The sequence below is a fragment of the Myripristis murdjan genome, chromosome 9 (genome assembly GCF_902150065.1).
Source record: "Myripristis murdjan chromosome 9, fMyrMur1.1, whole genome shotgun sequence".
NCBI classification, from domain to species: Eukaryota; Metazoa; Chordata; class Actinopteri; order Holocentriformes; family Holocentridae; genus Myripristis; species Myripristis murdjan.
The window spans coordinates 14,587,623-14,601,678 of NC_043988.1; the positions used below are offsets into that span (position 1 = coordinate 14,587,623).

Here is a 14,056-nt window from a genome sequence, read left to right on the forward strand (position 1 = left end):
CAAAACATTAAAGCTCAAGGGAACAGAAAGAGACATCTCTTGGCACTGGATTGGGGCCAGACACATATAGGGCTATCTAAAAATATATGGAACATCACCTGGAAATATCTCTATAAGATTTAGTTGCTTCCACCAGAGCCACATTAAAGTTCACCTCAAACTCCAGCATTAGTGTAATACTTCACAAAGCTGCTGCAGTTTCAGTACACCCAGATTTCGTGTGTAATCACTGTTAAGTTCGGGGCAATGTCACTGTTTTTGAATTAATGACCTAAAACTGTCTCTGGCATCACCTGGGACATTGTGTGTGTGTGTGTGTGTGTGTGTGTGTTAACGGTGACAGCAGGGGGGAGCAGAGCTGGACCCAGAATGCTGTGGGTCCAGATGATCTAAAAGTCTCTTTAGAATTCTCCTGGCTTGCTTTAAGCAAACCAGGTGGAGAGAGGTGGAGAGTCGGGTGGGGTAAGTCTGTGTTCTTGGCTCTTAGTATTCCCCCAGTGGTCTCTTTCTTTCTTTCTTTCTCTCTCTCTCTCTCTCTCGCTCTCTCTCTCTCTCTCTCTGTCAGTGTCTCTGCTGGCTGGCTGGCTGAGTTGGGGGGACATGTTGTGTACTCTACGGCCCGTCAGTAACCTACTCAGCCTTGCCCTCCGTCTGACGGAGCATTTGCATAACCTCGGTGTGCCTAAGAACTGAGAACACGGAGACTTACCTCCCCGAAGCCCTCCCCCCCACCTCTCACCCCCTTACCCACCCACCACCACCCTGAGTCCCCGCTTAGTCTGCTGTTGGGGAAGCGACACATTTGGAGACACTCCAGCTCTCCTGCTCTCCATCGCTCTGTTCCATTCTGTCTTTCTCCTCCTTTCTCCCTCTCTGCGTCTCTCTCTCTCTCTCCCCCCTCCCCTCCCCGTCGCTACGCCAGTTTTTTTTTTTTTTCTGTCTCTCTGCCTCTCTCCCTGGCTCTCTTTAACCTGCCCCATCTACCCTACCCCCCCACTCCCTTTCACATACCCCCCATCTGTATCTCTTGTCAATTTTCACTCAGGCCTGTTTTTAAAGGATATCATTTCTATTAAAGCCGTGATGCCCCTCAGGCGGTGTCTCTAGTATGTCGGCTCACAGTTGCTCTGGCTCGCAGGCATTTCTATAGCTATACCCAGGCTACCTCTGCCCGAGACAGGTGGAACAAAAATGTTAATTTGACCATGTAATGAAGTGAATATAGACGAGGCTGTGTACAATAGTTTGCAGGTATCTTAATCACTGAAGATGATGGCTTCATCTCGCTAGCCCTCCGGTTTTCCATTACTGGAAATCCAAGGTTATGTACACCTAATTAAGCGGCCAAATTGAGAACAGAATGCTAATTATGACAGAAAAAGAGGAGAAAAGTTGAGAAAACGTTATTCCTTTGAGAGGATGTGTTGGGGGAGGCGATGGAGCTGATCACCCCCCACACTCTCTCTCTCTCTCTTTCTCCGCTTCTCTCTCTCTCTCTCACATGCACACACACACACACACACACACACATATACGCACACCCACACCCACCCCTTGCCTACTGTACGATTTCATTATAGCTCCTCTCTTCCTTCTGTTAGGCAATAGTGTTTAGATCCTCACCCCTCCGTGAATGCATAATTGATTTTCTTCAAGGTACTTTTGTGCACACTGCTTTTTCCAAACCTCTCACCCCTCTCTCGCTCTACCTCTCAGGCGCTACTCTGCTTTTAATGCAACATGATGACAAACTCAGATTCAGGATTACATGTTGTCTAACAACTAACCATGAAAGCAAGTGCTGTAATACACACCGTGTTAGCAATATAAGATTTATCACAGTGATAGAGGGGTGAAAATGGTGGCAATTTAGAGGGAGATGAAAAAAAATGCTTATGCATATCTTCAAAAGATAATATATTTATTTATATCTCAGATGGGTTTTCTCACAATGTGCAATAATTGAGAAAGTATGAGAGCCCCCTGGCTATTTGGGTTAAGTATGTGTGCTTTTTCAGTAGTGTAGTTCTTACCAATTTTGCAGTCATAAAGGTCAAAATTCAATTTAACACTGTTTAGTGTTTTATTGTGTTCTAGTGTCAGCAGCAGGATCGATGGGCTCATTGTGAAGGTATAAATGTAGTGGTTACACAGACACACAAGGGTAATTGTTTATTAAGAAAAAAAAAATATTATTATACTCCTGAACTTTTTTTCCCTGTCTTATGACTGCTTTATTTGAAATGAAACCTGGATGCATTAAAAGTACTCCCCTGGTTTTACTGACTAATAATGAGTTTTTACACCTTTCAGCCAGAGTTTTTATTTCTTTGCAATCAATTCTCATGTATTGTAATAGTGATGTGGCTCACCTGCAACCATTTACAGAGCCACACATACTGACACAGTACACCTGGCTTGAACTGGTGGGACGTGTGTGTGCGTGCGTGAGTGTGTGTGTGTGTGTGTGTGTGTGCATGCCTGTGTGTGTGTGTGAGCACTGCTGGTAAGAGTGATTGGCTTATACCCAGACAGCAGCCTCAAAGGAATTGTAAGGAGCAGTTGTGATGGTGACTAATGTGTGCCAGACCACCTATCTCTCGCTTGCATATGCACACAAGTGCATGCACGGACACACGCATACACACACACACACACACACACACACACACACACACACACACACACACACACACACACACACACACATATAACCTTGCCCCCATCCTCCACTCCCTCAGTTTTTGCTCGCAGAGATTTCAGGTGGAAAATGGAGGGATCGACCTGTGGCCTGTAGCCAGAGTGAGAGAGGAAGGAGAGGGAGATAGAGACAGACACGGCTAAAGAGGAAGGGGAGAGGGCTTTAAATGAGAAGAGGTAGAGAGGCAAAGAGAGTTTATGCCATACCAGCTGTCCAGCCCTGGTCTGCCAGACTTCCCAGAAGGCCATTGGAGTCGTGACTGGAAGAACGCTGCTGCATCCACAGGCCTTGTACCTGCCAGATGGGGGGGCGCAGGAGGGAGGGGAATAGAATGAGAGAGGGAGAGGAAGAGGGATAGAGAGAATGGAAAATGAAAACAAATAAAGGGGGGCTGCGGGTCAAAGCTAGTTTGTGTCTTTTGGCAAGTAGGACAACCTCTGCGTGTCCAGTTGCAGATAGAGACCTCCACTTAGAACACACACACACACACACACACACACACACACACGTAGAGGCATCTGTGTAATATTGAATTGCATTTATCATTTATGATTGCAGGAATTATAATATTGTAGTGCATTTATACTATCAAACATAACTTGTCTTCTTCCCTGCATTTTTTTATTCCTTTCCTCTCTCACTCCTACCTTTTTTCTTTCTTTCCTTCCTTCCTTCCTTCCTTCCTTCTTTCCTTCCTTCCTCCCCTCCTCCGTCCTCCCCCAGATGGCCAGCTTAGGCACATAAAGACAGGCGAGGCCTTTGTCTTCAATGCCAGAGAGGACCTCCACCGCTGGAACCAGAAACGCTATGAAGCCCTTGGAGAGGTAACATTGCAGATCCAATTTTGTCTCGAGAGACCATTAATATCTACTATCGGAAATTTTTTATCCTGACCAATCATTTGGTAAACATATGAACACATGTGGTGATGCTCGTTACTTCTGTGGAAAAACAAATAGACTCGAAGTGTCATGGTCTCGTGCATTCATCATTACAAACTGGAGGAAGTGGATTGATTAACATAATTCTGAGACCTTTACCGTCATCATTTTGTACTACAGTGGTCAAGATTGGTCAATTTACAGAGCAAAACTGATGTGGAGTTTCGTTTACAAAACAACTAATTATCTTAAGACCATTCTGAAAAGCTTAGCCTGTTTTGCATCTGCATTTTTATTCTGATTCACTCATATTGGTATTGTAATTCCTATGGGTACTGGATATTATGAGTGGGCCGATTTTGGATATGCGCATTTGCCTCAAAAAAAAAAAAAATAAAAAATAATCGTTCTGTATTTAATGCCGTATATGTGAGGGACTGTGCAAACGGATGCTCTTGCGGTTTTTGTGCCAGTGCCACAGAACAGCTTCAACAGAAGTATATCCTGTGGTCCAGGTCCCCGTCAGATTAGACTGAATAAACCAGGTCAAAGGAGGACTCACAAGTATTTTAAAGGTCATCGTTCTCTGCAGCAGATATCACAAGGGATTTCACCTTGATCTTCTACCATGTTGTGGAATGGCTTATATGGGGTAAAATCTGATAAAATTTTTGTAACATAAGTTCAATTAAATTCTCCCCTTGCCTGCTGGATTGAATTGTCGCTCTCTCTGAGTTTCGTGGTGGTCCAATTGCATCCCTGTACATTCATCCTAAAGTTCACCTCTCATTCACTCCCACAGTACCAACACATGCAATATGCATAAAGATAATGAGACAAATGTTCTTTTGTAATCTTTTTCTTTCTTTTATTTTTTTTTTGCATCCCCCGCTATTTTGCTTTTAATTGTTGTGCTCATTCTTTGAAGTTCAAAGCAAAGCGATGGACCCTTTTGTGGGATTACCTGGGTGTTTTTATTATTTCTAATGCAGGTATAGCTCCTTTGAGAGCCAGCCTTCTGTGAAGGCTTTTTTCTCCTGTTTTCTTCTGCCTGCTCAGCCACTATCTCCCAGCATCTAAAAGGGCTGTAGAAGCAAACATTTGGTAGCAGGCAAGCAGAGGCCCTGAAAGAACACACAGACATTTAAACTAGCTGAACTCAGGCATCCGAGGGGGGCCAAACATTTGGAGGGAAGGAATAATCATCAAGGAGGATGTATGCAAATTTTATTCATTCTGTGATTTAAAAAAAAACAAAAAAAACCCATAAGCATCTTGTTTGCAGAAGAAAAGAGGAAACAGTGTCAATCTGAGTGTTGATATGAGCTTGTATAATGAGAGGAGATTTGAATCGTGCAGCAGGAGATTAACTGACTGGATATAAAGGAGCACTACCTGAATAAGCAGTATTATCTGTCTGTTGTTTTTGGGCCTTCGATGATTCAAGAAAATGAATACTGTACCTTTCTCATGCAACCTTGCAGATAGAAGAGCATTGTCTTTGCTGTTAGAAATATGCTTCTTTATAAATAGAAACAGCCACTGAATAGTGTGTCTTTGGTAGTAAAAGTAGGTTATGGTGCTTAGTCAGCCTCTTTGTGTGTAAGTGTGTGCGCGCTCACATTGGCATACCTGCACGCACATGATCTTATTTCTGCATGTGTGCCTGACACGTGCAGGTGTATTTGTGCATGAATTTCCATCTTTAAGGCATTGCGTCTGTCCACCTACTCTTTGAATGAGAGGCTGTGCCACATGTCAGGGGTGTGAGTGTAGATTAAGTTTTTGGCACTGCATGCAGACGGTGCCTTCCGTACACCGACCCCCCGAGAGCGGCCACATCTAGCCACAATACAGCCGGAGAGCTGAGTGAGCCGGCACAAGGACAGCAGTGTGTGTCTGCCTGCCCCTGCCACTGTGAATGGCATTTCATCATTAGTGCCCCCTAATGTTCTGCAGCTCTCCCTTCCTCCCTCACTCCCTCCCTTCTTCCTTTCAGTCTCTTTATATCTTCATGGCCCTGTGTTCGGTGTAGAGGACTTTGCGTGTGTGCGTGTGTGTGTGTGTGTGTTTGTGTGTGTGTACGCGTGCAAGGGGAGAGATGGCGGCTGTATTGTCAGACACATCACAGCACCAGATGTCCAATTTGCACTTCAGCCTCGTCTGAATGAAGGGATGCATGGAGGGAAGGAGGACGAGGATGCCGGTGTGATGGCCTCCGAGAGAAAGAGAGAGAGGGAGCGGTCGACTTTGGGTTGAACGCAAGGGCAATACATTGTGGGAAACTCCAACTCTGAATCATTTCCCCCCTTTTCCTTGTTTATTTATTTTCCATATAGTCATGGTCTCAATGTGCAGAGATTTGCAGGGGCTATTTGAGAGCAGCTACATTGGTCCACTGTGTCTGGGGACTGTGTGTTTGATGTTCGAGTTCCCACAGGGATTTTAGCATAATGTCCTAAGATGCTAAATATAAGAAAGTCTCAAAAGTTCAACTGACAAAGTGATTGCCTTTTTGAGACACCACTGTGGCGGAGCACATAGCCTACATGCACAATTACGGGGCTCACTGGCAGTTGCAGGTTCCACATAGTAAATTAAAGGAAAAATCTACCAAAAAATTCAAAACAGCTGTTTGTGATGTACCTTGCACTGCTGGATCCATTTTATTGTTTTATTGTATATTTTTCTTATGCCGTGTTCACCTCGTATTAGAAGGAAAGTAAAGGACAGATTCCCATCAGTATGACTTGCCAGTGTTCATGTAAAATAACTGAAATGGAAAATAAAGTAAACTAACATTACAAGTCTTTAACTCTGTATTAACACTATTTAACTATTAGCGGTTTTATGATAAGCATGGTGGCTATATTAAAAACATGCATGGTAAAAGTAGCATTGAATTTGGATTTATTCATGTTTAACAGTCTCCATTTTCTAGATACCCCTGCGTTAACGACCTCCCAGTCGGATATAGAGGAGCTTTCAGAAAATTAGGAGATTCCTAGCTGTTATTATGAGTTTGATGTTGACATGAATGCTGTTCACAAGTTGGCAGATGGCACTTAAAGTAAATGTCACGCGATGTGAACATGCTGTAAACAGGGAAAAAAAACAACAACAATGTAACACCTTAAGTAAACATTATTTTGGTGTTAGAACTGACAAGAAAGGGTCTCATTCTAGATATACACATTTGCACCAATATTTAACTATCACAGACGGAGAAATCCATCATAGCAGACGAAGAGATAACATTTTCTCCACCAGCAGTTGTCTTAATTATCTATAATGCAGAGCAGCTGCAAGACATGCTGTGTTTTGAGTAACCGTCCCTCAATTTGTCTCAGCTGGAAAGTTTTTTGCTGCCTTGCCCTTACTATTGCGATCACTATTGTTGCTGCTCCGTCCACTGACACATAAAACCGATGCAACAAGGCCAGGCAAATCCTCTGTGGGTTGTCTAAAGTCATTCTGGGAAATGAGTTGAGCGAAATTTGATACAACAAAAATGTAAATTATAGCACTTGATCACAAAATAACTGCTGGAATATACTGAGCATCATAGATTGATACTGTATGTAACAGTGGGAGCATCTCCAAGAGTGGAATTTCCCTTTAACCAGCCGTAAGTGAGATTTATATAGAAGAGGACAAATTGCATGCAAACTGCGCAGCTGTTATCAGCATGTTGTAGAAACTGTGTGGACGGATTTGTGTGCAGTTTTGACAGTGTGAAGTTTTCTCAGAAACAAAAACTATGGCATGAAACCCTTCTTAATGTTCTTAAGAAGCTTGGTAGCTATGTTTGCCTCTTTTAAATTGGAAATTTATTTATTTTTTAAATTTGTTTTATATATTTTCACCACCGGCCTAGTGGATCTCTTTCCTTATTATTTTCATGTTTTGTCCATTAACAATAAATTTTAGCTGGTACTTTACTCTATGTTGTACTGCTAGAATGTATTTTTTCTTGCGGTCTATTATACTCTGGTCTGTCCTCGCTGGCTGCACTAACCCAGACTGAAAAAGCTTCGCCATGTGGCAGTGTAGCTTGTGGTGTGACATTTTCCATCCTTGGCTCTGACTGTCACAGCTACATTACAGCTGTAATACAGTGCAGGCTATCTGCACGGTGTCACATCGTGCAGCGGGGTCACCTCAGCCTGTGTCGGTGTCAGTTGTAGTCTAATTCCTGTGATTCGGTGGTGAATCTCTCTGATAGAAGACAAGCATAGGGTATGGCCCAGATGGAGCTCTATTAAGCTGTTAATAAATGAGGATTCTTCTCTGCTCTGCCTGCATCTGTGGAATGGCAGGCAGGCAGGCACACACACACACACACACACACATCACATTCAGAATATTATAATGAAGTAAAGCTAGCCAGATGGCTGAATTAGAAAGCTCTCTCTCTCTCTCTATTCTGCTCTCTCTCTCTCTCTCTCTCTCTCTCTCTCTCTCTCTCTCTCTGTCTCTTGCTCTCTTTCTCTACTATCTCTGTTGTCTCTGTCTGTTTCTCTGTCTCCTTTTTCTGTGTTATGGATGACAGTGTGGCATCTTCCTTGTTAGAGAGACCATCCATGTGCCTGATGACCAACGTTCAAGCACCCACCAGCAGACACTCTCCTGGAGTGCCCTTGAGCAGAGCATTGAACCTCCCTCAGCTCTGGGGGGCTCTGTAGCCAAGCCTACATACTCACCTTGCTGTAAAGGGGTGGGGGTTGCATGAGTGTGGGGGAGTGTTCACCTTTTTTTTTTTTATCACCTTTTTTTTTTCATGTTTGCATGTAAAGTCATTGTCACAGTGCATGGTGCACCCAGTGGAAAGATGTGCAGGCTACTCATTGATCACAAAATCATGGATTTTTCTGGGGTGTATCCTAAGCAGGGAAATGCAGAGGGAGCAGGGGAGATTCCTTGGGGGAATTAGGGAATTTAGCATGCTACTTTACAAATCAGTGTCTTCACATGAATATCCTATAGCATAATTTCCACTTGATGTAAAGAATGATGTTTTTTTCATACATACCCAAACTAGGAACTAACAAAATGAAAAACCAAACATACAAACACACCCCCCCACCCCACATCTGTGGGAAAGGCAGTGTTTTTTTTTTTTTCCCGATGTTCTGCACTGGCGGTTCCACATCAGTTATACTATGAACACAAGATGGAGTGATTTGTTGGTAATCGTATTTATTTATTTGCATGCGTTAAAGTTCCATTGAGGTTACGATTGCCTACCTAAAGTGTAGAGCATCTCCTATATCATTGCACCTATGCAGGTTTCAAATTATTGGGTGACCTGTTGACACCCATGGTGATAATTACCTGGGACTGTTTTAGGTTTTTCAGGCGTTTCTGGTTTACTTGTTTACACTGAGTTCAAGTCCCTGAAGGTAGTGGGATTTTAAGTCAGTGATAACAGCTTATTAGTTATAGAAAGTCATGGACTTTAATATCAGGCCCGTGGTGTCAGCACTGGAGACAAGAAGCCATGCTGTACTTAAAGCACCGGGAGCTCCCCGACGTCCCCCATACCCATCTTAGGCGATTCTGTTTGGGAGCTAATGGGATTTCTCTAAAGAGGAACTATAAATGACAGCTGTCCGCCCTGATTCACTGACTGCCATCACTCCTCCATTCCCAAAACACTTAAACACTTCGCCGCTGCTGAATGGAAGAACCAGGCACACAGTCAGAGAGAATGGTTTGAGGGAGTGGTTGAGGTGGATTAGAGTTGATGAAAGAGAAAAGGGAGTTTTTTGGGGGGGAGGGGGTTTGGGTGGGCTGGTAGTTATTGCTCTGGCATCTGTTGCTACCGCCGGCACCCACAGTGGCATACAGTACTTTATTGGTGAATTACCCCTCTGCCAGCTTCTCAGTTAACACCTGAGGAGGTCATTACGATACCATTAGGATGAATAGCGCAGAGAGGGAGGAGAGAGAGAGAGAGAGAGAGAGATCGACAGTGACTGAAAACTGTCTGCCTGTCAGTCTCTGTCTCAGAACTTTCTCCCTCCCACTCTCTCTTTCCCTTAGCGTGTGTGAGTATGTGTGTGTGTGTGTGTCTATCTCTGAACACACCCCTCCCCTGGAGAACCTTCTTTCCCCAGACAGAAGAACGACGGAGACCTCATGGGAATTACACTAGTCTCTCTCTCTCTCTCTCTATCTATCTCTCTCTCTCTCTCTCCCTCTCTCTCTCTCTCTCTTTGTTTCCTGCGCGGACTGACAGATCACAAATTCACAACAATAGGCCCTATTTTAATACCACTTTCTGTTGGTACATGAGGCTGACTTAAAATAAACAACCTTTTCTATTGCCTCATGCTCTCTCTCTCATTTTCTCATTCTCTCTCTCTCTCTTTATGCTTTCCTGTTGCCGCTGCTGTTGTGCGGCATTGTTTGGAGGGGGGATTTTCTTCTTTCCTGTCTTTCTTTTCTTCCTCTCCTCCAGTCTCTGGAGAAGAGGGGATGCTTTCCTCGGTGCAGCCAGTGATACGGTGTGCCGTGGCTCTTTCAGTTTCATTATATAAACAGCTTTGATGCCTTCACTCGTTCTCTGGCTTCTATGGCTAAGTGGCTTTTGGAGAGGGCCCTGGACCACAGAGACAAGAGGTGTGTGTGTGTGTGCACGCATGCGCACGCGTGTGTGCATATATGTATGTAGGCATGCATTTGTTTTTATGTGTGTAAACAGTATGTGTCTTGAGTATGTGAACATGCAAGTCTTACACCTCAAACTAGTTAAAAAGATCAACCAGGGTGTCTGCAGGGTCTTCAAGTTGTTATAATCCGTTAAAGCTGCAATAATCAAAATTTGTGAGGGTTAATTTAAATGAGGATCTTTTAGACTCCACTGGCAAAAAAACATGGAAGACATATTTAATTTGATGAAGTCTAAATGGTTCGCATCATCAGTCCTACTCTGATAAAATATGTGGTTATTCCATGTTTTGTGTCAGTTAGGTTTAAATAGTCCTCATGTTCAGCATTTCAATCATTGCAACTTTAAATGATGCCGTTTTTTAAAGATTTTTTTTTTTTTTTTTTTTTGGCATTTCTGATTTATGATAGTCACAGTAGAGAGACAGGAAAGGCAGGGTAGAGAGAGAGGGGAAGACATGCAGCAAATGGCCTGAGGTCGGATTTAACCCCAGGACGCTGCGATCAGGGCTCAGCCTTAACAAATGATACGCGCTCTTACTTGGTGAACTACCCGGGTGCCCCCTAAATGATGCTATTTAAACTGAACTGAATAGTCTTGGGAGGTGTGAAAACAGTTAAATATGACATTTGAAGTCTTCAAATTTGTTCCCAAGGTGTTAAAAATGTTTCTTGGGGAGCTGTGTATTCAGTGAGAAATGAGCCCAGATTCCATAGTTGTTTTTTTTTTTTTTCCCTCATGTTGATTTCAATTAAGAAATTGGTCTTATATTTCACTCTGACATTAAATGGGCATGAAAAAGTATTAAATCTATCTTGATGAAACTTATAGGGACCCAGATAAGCACTGGGTCATGATTCTCATCTTCTGCGAGCGCTGGTTTCAGATCATTGCTATCTCCTCCTTCCCGTAATTACCTCAATTTTCCCCTTGCCCTTGTACATCTCAGCCTGCACCCTCCCTGCCTCCATCTCACCTCTCTCTGATCCCTCATCCTTTTTTTCCTCCTCTGCTCCTTTTCCCTCATTTTACCCTGACTCACCTTACTCTGTCCTCTTCCTCTTCCTCACTTCCTCCTTCCTTCCTCTGCGCCGCGTCCTCTGCTGCTCCTCTCCTTCATCGCTCTTGTTTGTGCGTGTCCGCGAAAGATCATCTCCTTATCGCCTCAGGTGCGGTCAGCCAAACCAGGCATGACTGCTGTAATCAGACACACAAACACACACACACACACACACACATGTGACACACACGCACACACAATGTGGGAGGTCCTTCTCACTGTGTAGAGGGGATTTTAAAAACATATCGACTTGCAGCCACAATGGTCTTCATTAAAACCTTGGCCTGGTGTCTGTATGTGTGTGTGTGAGTGATGAGGGGATTGTTATGGGGATGACCTGAGGTTAGCGAGGGGTTGATATCACCGGCCCACCCAGTTAAAGGCCTCTGATGAAGACAACAGACCACAGTCGCCTCTCCATTCCTCCATGGCTCCCTGTCCTCTCAGCTGTTCACCGCAGTGGGAGCTGGCACGAGTCTCTTTCTCCTGGGGATTTACTTCTCCGTCTCTCCCCTCTTGTCTTCCCTCTTTCCTCCCGCTGAGCCCTCCTCTAAGTCCCTTCCTTCCTCTCTGATCCCCCCTTTTCTTGCTTCATCACCACAGCGCTTCCTCTACACAAACAAACCGCAGACAGAGGTGACCGCAGCTGCAGTGAGTCTAGTTCAAACCCTCCCAGGATCACGCTCGCAGTCATGTCGTAAGCTCACTGTTGTCCACAGATAAATCAGCATCCGGTTGTCCTAGTAAACCCTGCAAGCTCCACTTCTTTTGCCCTTCACTTTTATTCTGTCTTTTAAAGGATGGGCTCAGTATTTTTTCAGCCCAGCCCACATTAAAATGCTGATACCCATCATTTATAACTGTAAATGGCACAACCTCACCGCTAGCGTGATAAGAAACTTACCACGCTGCTGCAGCTTCTTGCTAGCCTACAGCACAGTCCAACAGGGCACTTGCTTTCAGTGGCACATAACATAATGGGAAAACTCACAGTTCAGTCATATGTGTCTTGAAGTTTATTCAAAAAAAGGTTGCCAATGGTGCACTCCAACAGGTTTTATTTAGCATTCATCACAACATGGTGTTCACTGTGTCAACTCGTTTTTCTGTTATATTCTCTGTGGAGGAGAAATCAGAGTTTCTTCCACTTGTGAGAATTCATTTATCCTGAATTGACACCATGAAGGCCGTGTTGTCACAGGTTAGAAATGGCACAAAAGCGCCCAGTGTGGCTGTGTTGTATACGGTTGTAAGTGATTGGTATCCGAGTTTTATGGCCGAGTTTTCACGGCCTTGGATGAAAAGAAACAAACTTAATCATTAACTCTTGCTGGCAATGCATGATCAGCTTGGTGTGTTCACAGTAAGCGCTCCAGTTGTCTTGTAAACTGTCTCACAGAGTTAGTTTGCTGGCCTGAATGATGTTGCCTTTGTAAGAAAAAACGATAAACATATTCTAAAAATGTTATTATTTATTCACCTACTGATTTGAATCTCTCTCTCTCTCTTTTCTCTCCCTCTCTCTTTCCCTCTCTCTCTCTCGCAATCTCTCACCCCCTCCCTGTCTTCCTCTTTGTGTGTCTTAATATTATTCGGCAAATCCACTCCTCATGCCTCTCCTATCCTCCAATCCTGACAATGCAGGCACTTAGCGTTGCTTCCTGCAGGCGTTTTATTAAAGCACTAATAACACATTGGTAATTAGGTGACAAAGAGGCTTTTCCTATTGTACTGATCAGCTGCTGAGACACAGTCCACAGAGGCCCACACAGAAGGAGGTTGGCACTTTGGTGGGTGTGTTTGTGTGTGTGGGAGTCGGGGTATGTAATTCTGAAAGTGAGTGTTGTTCTTCGCCTCGGAGCCCATCCCATTTCCCCTAAAGAAGAGTTTTCTTTTTGGACCGTCACTGGAATTAGGATTGATGTGATCTTAGAACTAGGGTTAGGCCGATGTATCAGTTTACTGATACATCGTTATTTGAATATCATATATATATTTATTTGAATATCATATATTGATGTACCTGTGACTTCCCTCTCCGATATCAAAGAGGTTCTTTTCTACCTCCTTGTTTAAAATCTTTTTAATATTTTTGACAGGATCTCTTTCATCTTTTTATTTTGCATTTGAAATATTCTCTTTGTTCTATTGGTTTATTCAAATATTTACTTCAGCTATATTTTTCTTTGTTATGTTTTGCATTGTAATTTTCATATTTAAAGATATTGATCCTTGGTGAAAAATATTGGCTGTTGACAGCTTCCACTTTAAATAAATAAATAAATAAATAAATAAATAAAAATCCATGTTGGTTGAACTTTATTCAGAACAGCCGGATGGGTCCGACAGCTTGAATAAAGGCCTCTCATTGGCGAGTGCATCTGGCTGCTTTGTACAGTATGAAGTAAAGCATACAGATGACCACATAGCCCGGCATGCTAGCTTGGATATTAGATTCTTATTTATGGTCCACAATATCCATTATCACAGTCGAAACACATTTACACAGTGAGGCCCGGGCATTCTTTCCTCCCCCTTTCCGTCCCCCTCCTCCCTCATCCCTCTCTCTCTTTTTACTATATCAGATGGTTCTCAAGCCACCTGAGGCACTGAACAAATAACGTAGTGCAAATGAAATTTCCTGTGAGGCTCATTGATGTCATTAAACACTAGCATACAGAGGCCGGGAATCATTTTAGTCTTCATCAGACCGGCTGACATTTTAGTGAATTAGCTGTTGG

At 43.5% G+C, this 14,056-nt stretch overlaps 1 protein-coding gene across 2 annotated transcripts in view; it reads left to right on the forward strand.

Annotated features, from left to right (window-relative positions):
* Positions 1-14,056, forward strand: part of arb2a (ARB2 cotranscriptional regulator A) — a 176,937-nt gene that overhangs the window by 4,084 nt on the left and 158,797 nt on the right. For both annotated transcript variants that reach the window (XM_030061156.1, XM_030061155.1), the window contains exon 4: positions 3,425-3,525. In XM_030061156.1, the coding sequence (XP_029917016.1) occupies positions 3,425-3,525 (101 nt within the window). The remainder of the gene's footprint in view (positions 1-3,424; positions 3,526-14,056) is intronic.